The 15,247-nt window shown below is 41.8% G+C and overlaps 1 protein-coding gene across 2 annotated transcripts in view; it reads right to left on the reverse strand.

The window, feature by feature from the left end:
* Positions 1-991: 991 nt before the first annotated feature.
* The window catches only part of PDHA1 (pyruvate dehydrogenase E1 subunit alpha 1), a 28,294-nt gene continuing 14,038 nt past the window's right edge, over positions 992-15,247 (reverse strand). For both annotated transcript variants that reach the window (XM_088451622.1, XM_088451623.1), the window contains 6 exons: positions 12,405-12,497; positions 10,775-10,930; positions 9,512-9,583; positions 9,344-9,411; positions 5,918-6,026; positions 992-2,131 (listed from right to left, as the gene is read on the reverse strand). In XM_088451622.1, the coding sequence (XP_088307748.1) occupies positions 1,967-2,131; positions 5,918-6,026; positions 9,344-9,411; positions 9,512-9,583; positions 10,775-10,930; positions 12,405-12,497 (663 nt within the window). In that variant the 3' untranslated portion in view covers positions 992-1,966. The remainder of the gene's footprint in view (positions 2,132-5,917; positions 6,027-9,343; positions 9,412-9,511; positions 9,584-10,774; positions 10,931-12,404; positions 12,498-15,247) is intronic.

Genomic DNA, 15,247 nt, shown 5'->3' on the forward strand with positions numbered 1-15,247 from the left:
TTCTATTTTTATTTGTACATGAAATTTTTTTTTGAGGATCACGGAATATTAAATACAAAAAGGACTGAATCAACCAGCACAAGGACACCAAGAAGATGCATGTATATTTGAGCCTTTGAATAACAATCAGATTATATATAAATTATAAATATATTTTATATATATTTATATTATAAAGAGACATTTTTTCAACTTACAGTATTTATTATATTAATTTAGTCCTCCAGTTGCAGGATGGCACATACAAATCAAGTAATCTTAAGCTAGAAAGCTGCAATTAACCAGCTAAATAGGTTTAATGACAAATAAACTCTTTTGAGGTGTACAAATGAGGTCCACTGGATACTTTGTCCAACCCTAAACCCCCTACAGGGCTGTCTAATACCACTTTTCCACCAAAAACCCGGTCCGACCTGGGTTTTCAGACGTGGTTCCAACCAAGGACAGACACCATTTACACAGCACCATCAATCTGGGTTGTTCCCAGGTCAGCCCCGTTCACACTGAACCTGGGTCTGCCCTGCTAAACTTGTGAGGTCATAAAAAGTGGGAGGTGACTGCTCCACAACCACCAATCAGCTCATTTTAGGCATGACCCAGGTTGTATAACCCGGGTTGCACCGTTTACACTGCACCAGTACCCAGGTCCATCCTGGGTCCAACCCTGGTAGCTACCTGGGTTGGGATCACTTGACCTGGGTTATTTTTCAGGGACCCTTTTACACTGAGCTGCGACCCAGGTAGACCCAGCAATAAACCAGGTTTTTGATCTGGTGTAAAAGGGGTTTAAGTGACCTGTCAAGTAGTAATGTGATGTATTCCAGCTGGAAGTTCAGGAGGCAGAATAAATAACTCATGGAGCTCCGATTCAGAAGCAGCGGCAGGTATACCAGTGGCGCCACAATTCGTTTGTGTCCAGAAATAACGGCGAAGTGGAGAGGCCAAAAATTATTATTCCATTTTAGAATATAAATAAGACAACCAGATGCAGTTGGGAGACATAATCAGGCATTTAATACAACGGATCTTCATATACTATATGTATCTTAAAAACACGTTCAAGAATAAAGATCATAGATAATGCTACAGGTTTCTAAGGCCCACATTTAATTCCTGGGGATAAGCGGTCATGATGATCAGATGTGCTCATCCCTAGGAATTACAGTACAGCAGCATCTCTAAAGGTACACATACACATGCAGACTAGGGAAAGACAGTACGATTAAGACATTGTAATTGTACCGTCGTTCCCCATGCCCTGCAATGTCTACACTGTGCGATCAGTCGTTCAGTGCAGGTACCCTCCATCATCACCAAACATGGTCAATCTGTCGTTATCGGCAGATTGACCGGCATGTCTGGGCGATGATTGAGGTCAGAAACGACCAGCGGGAGCGCGCATCGCTGGTTGTTTCCGAAATTTGCATGCCAGATTAAGAGCTATTGAACGATAACGATGTTATTGTTCAATCGCTCTGTTTAAATCGGGTAGTGGATGTGCGCCTTAAGAGGTGCAATGAAGAAAATCTTTGATGTTGATCTCCACGCGGTGCTGGAGAAGCGGTTGGAACACCGGCACCTCACAACCATCATCATTAACTGAAATGGCATTAACCGAAATAAGATAAACAAGAATGGAAACATATCAAGGCCAAATTTTAATGATTGGCTTTCTGCATTCTTTTGAAAACAGAAGAATTGTATAAATAAACAGGTGAGGAAAGTAATAGGGTGTATGACACAGTAACCATGTGTTATGTCTCACCAGTAGAATCTAAGGCAATTGTCAGACTTTAAATCTTTCCAACCACATAGAGAGTCCCAAAGGTGCAAATTAAAAATGTCTGAAACAGACATCTGGTTCTTACCCCCATTAGAGCTAGAAAGTTTTAAATGAATTATAAACAGTTCCCATAGAGTAACAGACTAATGAAGACATGGATAATTGGATGATGAGGGGCGAGGCCTAGCTGACAGACTTGTACTTGATCCATGGGTTTGCACCTCGCACTTCAAAGGGTGGTTCGTTGCTATAAATGTGATGTCCCAGCTCCTCCAGGGGTGGCTCTGGGTCAGTGGTGGCAAACTGAGCAGCTTCCTCAATTTCCTTTCGCACCTCAACATCAATTTCCTACAAGACAATAGCTGTGTTAGCCACATACCATTTCAAATACGGTTTAGTTCTATCAGGTCTCTAGTCATACATAATAACAGTACTGTATGGCTGATCTTTTCTGCAATGTGTGTATGAAATGGTCACTCTACAAAAAGTAAATATATTTTGCTCTTCTTCCATTAACCACCAATATCTGAAAAACAATTTATGTCCTCTACATGAAAGGACAGTCAACCACAGACACTGTGGCTATTTAGAACTACATTTAATATGATGTTCAGATCTTCAAGACAAGAAGCAACTGAGCGTCAAGACAGATATAGTTCTGTGATAGAAATTGAGAATTGTACAACTACCAGCCCTACTACTATGTACAATTTGTGCATGCAATAAGTGTAACAATATGCAAAAGTAATAAATAGTAATTTTGGTTGAAAACAGCAGTTGAAGACTCAGACATACACTGTTGACATATAGTTTATAAACTGGTTTCTCAGAAACATCTGTCACCATGGAGACAAACTAGAATGCACCAACTGTTTCCATGGTTACAGATGTCACTAACAACTTGGCAATAACTGCCAAACCATTAGCAAATGGCTATTTGTCAGAAGTGTGGTATCAAGAGGACAACTGTCCTGTCGTTTTCAAACCAAAGACCCATTTCAGGCATTAGGATGTATTCCAGCATAATGTTAGTTGGGAATAATATTTTCATTTTCTTCATTTTTGAATAACCTGTTTCTAGAGGTGTCTTATACCACTTTCAGACTTAAAATGCCAGCTTCTACCCAGCTCAGACCCGGGACACCAAGCTCAGGTACCCCTTTCACACTAAGGGGGACAAACCAGGTTATTCCTAGGTCATCACCCTTCACACCTGACCTGGTTCTTGCAGGGACCCGGGTCTTTCAGCATTCAGTGGGCGCTTGGAGATTCTCATCTCCAAGTGCCACTATGCCCAGCCAGTTTGTTTTATCAAGACCAGGGTCGCACCTTTCACACTTGAGCCGGGTCTTCGACAAAGGTAAAACCTGCTAGTGAGCAGGGTTGCAGACCCGGGACTGTCAACCCGGGTTGCTCCTTTCAGACCTACACCAGACCAGGGTTGATGCACGTTCACGCGAAAAACCCAGGCTTTAGGCTTAAGATCCATATTCAATTAGAGGCGAAAAACCGCGATGGGCAAAAAGTTTTTACCTGTTTCCAAAGTATCGCCCTATTCAATTCCAGGACATTTTCGCCTAGGCAAAAACTCCGTAGGCAAAAACGGGCAAAAAAGTTTCTCCATCAAAAGGCAGGAGAAAAGAAGCGCAAAATCAATATTTTGGGATACAAATGTGGGGACTTGGTTCAGAACCCATTGGACACCCCCTAATAACTAATTAGGCAAAAAAATTAAAAATATAATCTTAATTCACCCACAGATGTGCAGTCTTACCTCCGGTCTCAGGGGACAGACCAAAGGTGCTGAGGGTGAACACTGGCTTCGACCATGTGATCCACTGACCACCAGGGTACATATGGAGCGGGAATCCAGCGTCCCGATGGTTAACAGTAAGCATGGGGAGGTCAGCCTTCCCTACTATAGCGGCCCCTCAGCTCAGGGTGCCATTCCTCTGAGGTCTAGGTTCTCTGAGCTGCTCTCCTCCGACCATGCCCCCTCAGAGGGCTCCGGCGGCCATCTTCCACAGGCTCAGCCACAGCTCTCTCAGGGAAACACAGGGTCCGGTCCCCTACATACTTCTCCCTGGAGATAGGCTATAGTGCTACATAACCTAATAACCTACCAGCCTTTAAGGACTGAGTAGTTGATTGTAGTGCCATTTTGCAGTTATATGTATTTCTGCATTGTATGTGACTTATGCTAGCGCTGTCTGTCTGTATATTCTCTCTGTACTGTCAGTATATATCTTTCCCTTTTTTCTCATCTTTGCCCTAACGTACAGGTGTATTCAGGGTTTTCTGTGCCTCACATTTTTTCTATTTGTGAAGGTTGTCACATACAGTTAGTTACTGCACTGTGCCATATTTTGTGTTGTGCGCTCCTGCAGCTTGCCCAAGCCTAAGACAGGATCAGTATATTGCATTCCCACTTGTATATTGCATACCTAGTGGTTGCATATTACTCAGTGCCATATTGTGTGCTATACTACTCTGCAGTTATGTCTAGCAAAGGCAAGAGTAGCAAGCAAGCAGCTGCACCCATACTGCTCTCATGCAAATTATGTGATGCAAGCTTAAATGAGGAGAATTTAATACAGAATGGGCTATGTGCTAAGTGTAATACCCCACCAGGCCCATCAGACCTCCCAGACCCGGGGTTTCCTTTTCTCAGGTGCTGCCCACTATTGCGGACCGCCTAGCAGACCCGGCTGTGATTCCCTCTATGGGGTTGCCACAACAGGTACAAGCAATACAGGTACCTCCTGTGCCCCCTCCATGGGTAGACCTACTCTCTAACTCAGTACAAAGTCTGGCGGCTTACTCTACAGCCTTTCAAAATATGTTGCAAGGTGAGAAGCCCCTACCCAGTAAGACTACTAAGCGTCCTGTGTTATCTTCACAGCCAACGCAGCTCTCAGATTCTGAGGAGACAGAAGATGCTGATCTCTCTAATACGGAGCCCCCTTCGGGGGAAGAAGCAGAGATTCAGTCTACAATTAATATACCTGCTTGGGTGCGAGCAAGTAGATCTATCTTACAAATAGAAGATGATGAGCCCGCCCCCAAATCAAAAGCACCCACTTTTAAATGGCAAAAAGTGGCTTCAGCAGAGTTTACCCTCTTGGATCAACTAGTTGAGCACATGGCAGAGGCTTGGCAAGAGGTTCCAGCCCCAAAAACACCTGACCTCTTGTTATCCTTTTCCTGCAGCTCATTGTGCAAGATAGGAGACTCCCCCAGCAGTGGATTCCCATGTTACACGTTTCATTAACAGCGCTAAATTACCTGTCCCTACAGTCTCCTCATTAAAAGACCCTATGGATAGGGCTATTGCATGGGTGGCTAAAGCTATTGAGAGCTGGGCAGACGCCTTGAAGAATCTTTTCCCTCAGACACCTCTCGGGATCAGATGTCTTATGTAGCTCACATAATGGATGCAGCTTCAAATATTGGAGAAGCGCCCTTGGATGCCAGTCTCCTAGCTTCTAGAGCTTCGGCCACGTCGCACTCTGTGGCTGCGGTCATGGAAGGCGGATGCACATTCTGGCACCCATTTTAATGCACCCCCAAATTAACTACAGCAATCATTCCCCCCCCAAAAAATTGCTTTCCATAATTTTTCCACATATATGCATATAACAGCCCTCTGACTCAATTTAAGTACCCTAATTACTTATATTATGGCTAATAATACACTTCTATATTGATTCCCTGGGTGAGTTAGGCTTTATTGGGGTACAGACTGATTCCCCCCCAAAAAACTGACCTTTTCGCCAGTTCCGCTATTCACTGCAATCGCCAATATGCGTTTTCGCCTGTTTTACAATTGAATTATATAGCCATAATGTCCCAATCGGGGCTCTCTGACAGGCTACAAGCTTCAATGTGTCAGAAAAATGTCTGGTGCTCGGACACCTTGGAAAAGGGCGATTACTATTAAAATGCCTCTCTGGGTGGACATCTCAATGAATAACCTCAGAAAATTTTCAGTTTCTAATTTAACAAACAGATTTAATAATGGAAGTAGTAACACACGGCATGATTAGGACGGTGCTGGTAGATTGTCAGTTCAGTGGGAGGTATAGCCGGTTTTACACTGAATGCAGGAAAGTAATACAGAAGAATATATCGTACCTTCAGTTCCTCCACACTGGACAGGTTGTTGTTCAGCATCCTGTCCTTGAGCAGAGTGATCGGATCACTTTTACTCCTCACCTCCTGAATTTCTTCCCTTGTTCGGTAACTGGAAATGAAGATAAAGCATCACTTGTTTTCATGTGGTCAGAAACATGTCATAATTGTGTATATTGTTTTATACTTGGCACTCTTTGAAAAAGCCCCTATCTTAAGAGGGGAAACGCGTCAGTGACCCCCAAATAGTAGCACCTAAAAGGTGTGTCAAGTGCACTATAGTACTTTTGGCTCTATACGGAGGTGATACGGCAAGCTATTACCTTAATCCCGCTGGGCTGTCATTTGACTCCGGAGTTACAAACGCGGCTCTATCAGCTGTCCAGGAATGGGAGACTGAGAAACTGCTGGTGCAGCGCACCCCGATTAAGGACACGGCTTACACTATTCCGGATAAGACAGACGGACTCGGTGTGGTAATTATGTAAGACTTGGGATAAGACTCTTTGCCAGCTCGCTATTCCTGTTACATAGGAACTATATGTTACATTTTTTTTATTCCATTCCACACGGATTTTCCATCCTTCCTACCTCTGGACCCATTCCTATGGATTTAATACTAAGTCTATTAGAGAAATACCGATTTCTGCTTCAAGAAGGCTTTTACAAGGTATTGAGAAGTAGTTGTTAATGTTGAGTTATTCATATAACCGCAGTAACTGTCATTATTTGTGTTACCTTTTAAATGTGACATATGGTAAATTTTATCGAATATATTTAATATAAAATGAATTTTTGATAATCAAGAAGCCCTGATTGTTCTCGTTTCTCTGCCATCTCACGGTCCAGTAGTTTATTATCATATCAGCCCAGTCTTATTTGGTTTTTCAGATATTGTTTTATACTCTGTTCAGATATTGAAAAAATAAAATAAAATAAAACATTATATATATATATATATATATATAGCCAAGAAAAAGTAAAAATACAGAAAATTTGCATATATACACATAAGGCGAATTCAGCTTCTAAGTAACGCAACTCTGTGAAATGGGAGTAATGTACTGCATATAGATTAGTTTAATAGTAGGATAAAGCTCCATAAGTCACTAACACAGAGTGGTCTCACACCTCGCCAGCCATTAACCCTGGCACAACCTTTGTTTCAGTTTATCGTCTGTAGAAGCTAGAAACAGGCAGATTAGGAAGCCTATCCTTTACATTTGTTCATTAAGATTTTCTTCACACTGATCCCTGGACTTATCCACAAGCTCATTCATTCCAAAGACATCCCAGACTGTCCCAGTAGGAATGCTCACCAATGGGATGGGTCCAAGTACAAGAGCTCTAGACATAAGTGGTATACATCACCAAGTTACTGGTCTGTGCTTAGGGGGATGCTGCTCATGCTATATGATTGACTGTGGTCTCCCCTGTCTCTAACATTAGCCAAGCAAAGCCTCAATGTAGGAGCACATCAACTTCATCAGAGTAGCGTATTGAGTGCTCCCACAGTCCATTCACATAGCCGGATTACAGAAGTGACCCTGTACATGTGGAAGGCACCATTAGAGGCAGGTAACTTATGCCGCTTTCCTCAGTAGCCCTTCTGAAGTATCTCTTGCTTAAGTATTGTCTCCTGACCTCCGCTTAAGGGTTCCTTGGCTGGCATTCCCACTGCAAGACAGCTTGACAAACACTTAGGCTATGGTGAAAGAGCAACGTCTTCCTTCAAAACGGACCGAGCAGGGTCAGCACCCTTACATGTACGCCCTTTCTCGTTCCTTTTTCGGAAACAAACGAGTAGGGAGATAAACATCCCTCCTACTTTGGGGCTAGTAAGAGAAAGTCCCAATGCAAACAGAAGCATGCCAAATTGTCCAATGACAAATCCTCTTCTTCCGAAAGGCAAGACAACAGAACAACCGTAAAACAGAGAGGAGGGTCTCCACCACCATTTCCAGGAGTAGTCTCACACAGTTCTCTCCTGCTCTCTCAAGACTAGAATCCAGTCCGATTTGAAGGCTACTCTTTACATTTTTCATAGTGCCCAAGAAGAATGTGTCCTAGGCTGAACTTAAATATCATCAAGAGCCATATGTGCCTCTAAGAAACATGTCATTGACAGCCATCATTACACACATGTAGACAAAAGAATTTCCGTTATCACATATGTATATTTACATTCTACATATACCATCCTCCTTGGCAGTCAATGTACACTACTTCCAATTTATTTCCCTACTGTTCAGACCATCAAGAACTTCAAAGTGTAGTCATGATGTTCAAGGCAGAAGTTATTACAATACTCCAGGCTGAGGAATCACGAAGACACCCTAACCTGGATAACTTACTTGTTAAGCAGCCATCCAAGGAGGATAACTTACTACAAATGACACACATTGGTTCAGACCAGTGGTCTCTACTGTTGGAAGTGATCAATCAGATTTGAGAATGCAGGAGGATGCAGTACACAGAAATATTGTCATCCTCTCACAACCACAAAGTCCAAAGCAATGCGGCATAAACCATGGGCTTCTTGGCAGTTACTAGCAACACTATGGCCCAGGATTTTTTTTTTTTTTTTTTACTTTGTCCTATTGCAGAAGTCGACTTTAGGCTTGTCTCAAGAGACAGGGACACTGCCCAAACCACTGGCGCCAAAAGCCTGCTTAGGGGGCAAGAAGGGTCTTCACACATCCCTTCGCTAGAAGCCCGGGGGAGGCCATTTACAGTGGATCTGCAGCACCAAAAATGCACAACTGCACAATGATTCTGCATGATCATCACCAAGCTGTATTCCCCAAAAGGACAGGACCCCATCCTTCCACACTAAAACACCCTCTACCTGGTCTGTTAGCACTTAATGGGCATTCCATCATCAGGCCTCAGTGGCAGTCTGTAAAGCCCTGAAGGTGCTGCTACTTTAGAGGCTGTCACATGCTTCAAGGAATTTTCTTTTTTCCTCAAACCTCAATGGGACGGTGTTAGGATTGCTCACCGATGAAACGAGCAAGAAAAAAAGAATTTCTATTGTAACTGTGTGAAATGTTTGCTGGTCTAAATCACTGTGGCGGGCACAGATGCCTCCCCTACAGTTGCAAGTTTTGTTTGTTCTTTGTGGTGTTTTAAACTGCTTTGTTGCTCTACTGGTTTAACTTGTGTCATAGCAGGGATTATTACCCTGAGGGGAATGACAGCTTTTCCCTAGTGTATCTTTTCAAGTAGCAGGATCTATATCGTCAGTGCTGCATCTCCATTGAGCTGGATGACAAAAGGAAATCATGAGATGCACATAAAATCCCTTTTATACTGTAATATGATCATTACACAGACACTCTCAATATCCTAATCCTGGGAATGCTGTATTGTAATGAGGTGCCCGTGTAACCTTACTGATGTCACAGCCTTCAGCGAGTTAGTACTTGCCTGACCCCAGGGTCACTCATACTGTGTCCATGGTAACGGTAGGTCTGAAGTTCCATCAAAATAGGACCCTGAAAAATAAAGTGGTTGTTTTACATAATGCGAGAAATAAACAGGACAAAAAATGTAAAATAAGATGAAGTGTGAGAGAAACTTAACGCCTAAGGTTACCTTGCCAGATCGGCAGTGGTCAGCTGCAAACTTGGTAGCCTCTCTGACACACAAAACGTCCATGCCATCAACCTGAGACAAGACATAAGGGAGAGTAATGGGGTGCCAAGTTATGCACTGCAGCAGTAAATATTCTGAATAGGCAGAAACGCAGGCTGGGTATATCACAGCCATATGTGGCTAAAACTGTAATCTGATGCATTGGCTAATGTTAAAACCCACCTACAGATGTGTCCACAAAAATCTATCCTCCATGCGCTACAAGTTGCGCCACACATAATGCGGGAGCTCCGTGGGCCTCGGTAGCGCCGAGCGTCTTTCGTGCGACTTTTTACCTTGAAATGTGTCTTATTCACACAGCTTCTGCTGATTAAAATGATATGCAGCATGCCTATGATCTCTGTGCGACTGCGGGTGTATCTGCCTGTGAAATGCTACATTAGTGTCACTAACGTAGCATTTCTCATGCAGATATATTCTCTGTGTGTGTCTGCGGGTGTATCTGCATGTGAAATGCTACGTTAGTGTTACAGCCGCTGACACTGTAACATAGCATTTTGCATGCAGATACACCCACAGACACACACAGAACATAGGCATGCTGTATATCAATTTAATCAGCAGAAGCGGCTTTTTCTATCTAGTTGCATAGTTGTGCAAATAAGACGCACAAAAAGATGCTCGGCGCTACCGAGTCATGCCACGACATGGCGCGATTAGAAGGGCTGTTTAACATGTAAGGAGGCTAGATGTATGAGGACACATCTGTATAAGGAAGCTGTTATTTGCCATGACAAATGATGAAAGCTTACATAAGTAAGGGATTATTGCTGGGCTAGTTTTTCTTTTTTAAACATCTAATTGTAGAATATTTAAGCATGTTCTCCTGTCCTCCACAATATGGGGCAGTGTGGGGCCACACAGAAATCTGTGAGAATTAGGGAGTGATGTATTAAACCCTATAAAGAGGGCAAACTGAGAAGCTACGTGTAGCAACCCACCTGCTTCTAGCGGTTATTTATAAAGTACATTCTATTAAATGATAGCTAGAAACCGATGAAGAGGCAGAAAAAAAAGTACAGTGCAAAAAAAAATTCACCTGGTCTTTAAAAAAACCAATAAACAATAGTTGAGATGAAGTAGAACTGTAGATGGACACAACCAACAATGCTAAGCACAAAACATTTCTGTACAACCTGGACATGCCTGGCAAAAGAACTGCAGATTTTCCCATCATGTCACAGTTAGGATACTGGTACTCACCCTCAGGCCTGGGATGTAGTCACCACGTTTATAGTAGTCAGTACTGGCAGCCGCCCTTTCCACAGAGGTACCCATACCGTATCTGTTGTTCTCACATATAAAGATACAGGGCAGTTTCCAAAGTGCCGCCATGTTGTACGTCTCAAAAATCTGACCCTGTAAAACCATAAGATTTACAGCAATTTACAACATTATGGCAAAGATAAACTGTAAAGATTTTTGCAGAGAGGCTGGGGATCACTTATATCGCAAAAAAAAATGTTTTCAAACAGCCGCTCAGTCTGATAACGTTTCACCCTCACGGACAACCAGAGGACTCAGAGTCAAAAACACAAAGCAAACTGGGCATGCAGCCTTTAATAACCGATGAAAGGTATGGGATCATATGAGATAACTCCTACAGTATTATAGAGATGGCAGGGAGCGGGTACTGCTCCTCTCAGATTGGTCAGTTACCGGCAGTATAATTTGTACAAATAACATGGAAATGTGAACATAATTTGTACAATAAAAGCAGAAGCACCGGTTTTCTTCTCTGTGGCTATGAGATGCTGAGGTAATCCTCCCATGGGATGTTACCTCAGATGTCGTCCTACATGGCTGAGCTTTGGTCTTGCATGAGTGAGCCAAATCAGCAGATTCATGCTCACATTAGATCTAACAGGAATGTTATTGTAGTTACCAATAGAGACATACAATGAACACAATAGGCCGAGTCACTTAGCAGCAATGTTCAGCAGCACAAATAGTCTATTGATTTATAAGGTTTTTGCGATACAAAGCCTGAAATCAGGATAAATTACATCAGACCTTTTTCCAGCTTTAAAGTTTAATTAATATCACAAAATTCAAGTGAAAACCAAATAGACACTTTTTAGGAAAATAAGTGTAAATGAGAAAACATCCCCTGGTCTTCAAAGGGTTTATAGTATCAATGTATCCACTTAAGTAAATTTTTTTATACAATTAAAAAATAATGAACGCAGAATTGCTGTAATCCAATTGAATTATCTCTCAAAACAGCAACCTGGGACCATTGCAGCATAATAATGTACAGTACAGTGCATCAGTACAGTAGTACAGGTTGAGTCTCCAATATCCAAAATGCTTGGGACCAGGGGTATTTTGGATAACGGAATATTCTGTATTTTGGAATAATTGCATATCATAATGAAATATCTTGGGAATGGGACCCCAATATACACACAGAATACATTTATATGTTATATACACCTTATACACATAGCCTGCAACTCATTTTATACAATATTTTCAATAATTTTGTGACTCAGGCAAAGTTTGTGTACATACATGAAAAAAAATTATGTTGAATTTACACCCTATACACGCAGCCTGAAGGTAATTTTATACCATATTTTTAATAATTTGTGCCTTAGACAAAGTTTGTGTACATTGAACCATCAAAAATCAAAGGTTTCATTATCTCAGTCATGACAAAATTATTCTGTATTTCGGAATATTCCGTATTTCGGAATATTTGGATATGGGAGACTCAACCTGTACTAACATAACATATATAGTAAAGTAAACAGTATAAAATATAATAAAACGTATTGAACAATATATCATATATGATATTTTTCATACAATAGGTACATTAGAGTCTTACCTGATTGGCAGCACCATCACCATATAAGGCAAGACATATCTCATTGTTTCCAAAATACTTACACGCCAATGCAATGCCTGCTCCAAGTGGGACCTGGGGTAAATAAAGTAATAAGTATATAAATATATTTTATCTAAATGATTTAGGGGCCTATGTATCAAGCTGATTTTACATAAAATGATGCAAAAACTGCAGTTTCTGAATAATTTTATGTATTTGTGCTATGTACTAACAGCACAATGCAGGAGATTTCACAAAAATCTCCGGCAAAGTGCTAAATAGCACTTCAGATCGCAGTCCCAATTATTGTCAATGGGGACTATGATCTGACTCCTATGTACTAAACTCCAAGAATTAAAAAGTTTACATATCTTTAGGTGTAAACTACTGCAAACCTATGGGGCCTTCAGGTGCAGGAGGGAGATCTTTTGATCTCTCCCCCGCAGTCCCCAGCCCACCCCGGAAGCTGATGCTGCACACATCCGCTGTCCCTGCGAGTTCCCTGTAGTACATAGCCGCAATTTTTTTTTTTATTGAAAATTAAAATATCCCCAACCAGTTAGGTACATAATAATTGCGTCAGAATACGTGACTATTAGTACATAGACCCGTTAGAAATAAAAAGTACCAAGAGAATTATAGGAGTGAGTGTGAAGATAAACCATTACACATTAGAATGCACTGCTCACTTAGGGGCTGACTCTGTTGGGGGGGGTGGGGGGGGGGGGAATTGTAAATGTGCCGAGATTTGGGATGGGGCATGCCCAAACTCATATCCAGGCTGTAGTTTAAGAACTAAGCTGTCCAGAATTTGTGAGCTTCATGCAAAAGTAGTCCGTATTTACACTGCATGCGCAAGAATGAACTAAAAAAAAAAAATGTATTTGCATTGCAACATGGTTTATCCAGGAGCAAAGTTACTTGCTTTTTATTTTGCTTTGCTCCCAACTGAGATCCGGCCCTTTAAAACATACTTTTTAGACAAACTGCAGCACCATCTGGTGGTAAAACAATGCATTAATTTAGTCAAGCTCTCTGCATATTAGTTTAAAGCCCCCTGCAAAAATGAGAGGTTTAGCATAAATGACTTATGTGAGAAATCAATTATTTTTCATTATGCTCAGTTTCTTGCCTTCACCATGGCAACCAAAGTCACATGACAAAGTATCAGGGCTGTGGAGTCGCAGACAATTTTGGGTGGAATCGGAGTTAGTAGATAAGTACCGACTCCAACTCAAGTGTCAAAATATAAAAAAAAGTTATAATATTTTAACATGTACATATGCCTGATCATTATCTTTCAGAAGAGAAACGGCAAGGAGAGAGAGAGAGCGCAATATATAGGCCCTTATTCAATTAGTTTCGTGTACGCGACAACATGAAGGCACTTTGTCTACATTGAGTATTTTAGCCACGGAAACTTATTGTGCGCGTACCCGCGATTTGCCCTATTCAATTCCAATAGATGCGAAAACGGAGACACACGAAGTCAGAACAGGCGAAAAGTGGTGTCAGAATCGAGGAAATCAGCCTGAACCCCCCCAAAAAGCTGCAGAAACATTGGGGATCAATGTAGTAGTGCCCGATTAGCCCTAGTAAAACTGTTTGGGGTACTTAAGTTTGCACAATTGCTTCTAATTAGCGTCTTTGAAGAATGGCATAAAGCAGTATTTTGGGTAGAAAATTAGTAGTCCTGGCAAATTTGGGGTACCTGAAAATGGGTGCTAGCATCTTTTAAAGTCGCTAAAGTAGTTGTAAAAAACGCACCTTAAGCAAGCACCTGCAACCAAAAAAATACCTCTCCTATACTTGCAGACCCCCAACAAGTCTATTTCGCTATTTTTTATGTTTGTACCCCAACTTTGTACTTCTTCACCTCCAAATTCAAAGTACTTTTTTGGGGTATTCCTCACTTTTTTTTTAGTAATTTTTTGACAGTTATCCTTTTGGGGGCTGTCCCAAGGGGTCTGAGTGGTTTCCCCACCTTTGCACCCCAAAATAATAATGTTGCACTTCTTTTCTCCTGCTATTCAGAGGCAAATCTTTTTTGCCTATTACATTGCAGTGATTTTCCGCGTACACGAAAAGCGGATGGAATTGAATACGGAGATAATTTTCGGCCTGGCGAAAAGTCGCAATCGGCAATACTTTTTCGCGGATCTTGGCTTATTGCTTCTAATTGAATACGGCCCATTGGCTGAGATCGCAAGCCAAGTATATATTGCGATAGTTGTACACTTCTCTCCAGGACAAATTGCTCAGGGTTATGGACACTATCTATAGTGGATTTTCCAAACAGAATTACCGTGTCAGACACGATCGCTAGTGGATTTAATCAATCAGTTTCCCTTTGATCTGTGCAAGTCACTGATAATAGGATACTAATAATGTGGGTAGTGGAGTGGTACAGTACAAGCCAGGGAGAGGTGATGAGTACTAAGCTGATGTCAGTACAGCATGGGTGAGGATTAGCAGCACTGTGCATTAGTTACTGGAGAACACATGACAGTGAAATCATGTATTGCATTTAATTACCCTACTGTCATACATTGTACAGTAACTAATAAAATAATCATCCTTGAGAAAGGGCAACTAGCCTGAAACGCATAGGAAGCAAGTTACAGTATCTTTGGGACACCATACACAGAAATTCTGTTACAACGCTTGCACAGTGCGACTAATCACCAGCGGCACAGAAAGACGGAGCGTCTATCTCGGCACGCCTGCACCGCCATAGTGTAGGAAAACGGAGCGTGTTTTCAGTGCACTAAACACCAACAAGCGAAATTACACCATCGCGGCAAATTCCATCCGCCGCACCCGAGTAGGGAGTGTACACACAG

Source organism: Taudactylus pleione, unplaced genomic scaffold, assembly GCF_031769625.1.
Source record: "Taudactylus pleione unplaced genomic scaffold, aTauple2 ptg000026l, whole genome shotgun sequence".
Lineage (NCBI taxonomy): Eukaryota > Metazoa > Chordata > Amphibia > Anura > Myobatrachidae > Taudactylus > Taudactylus pleione.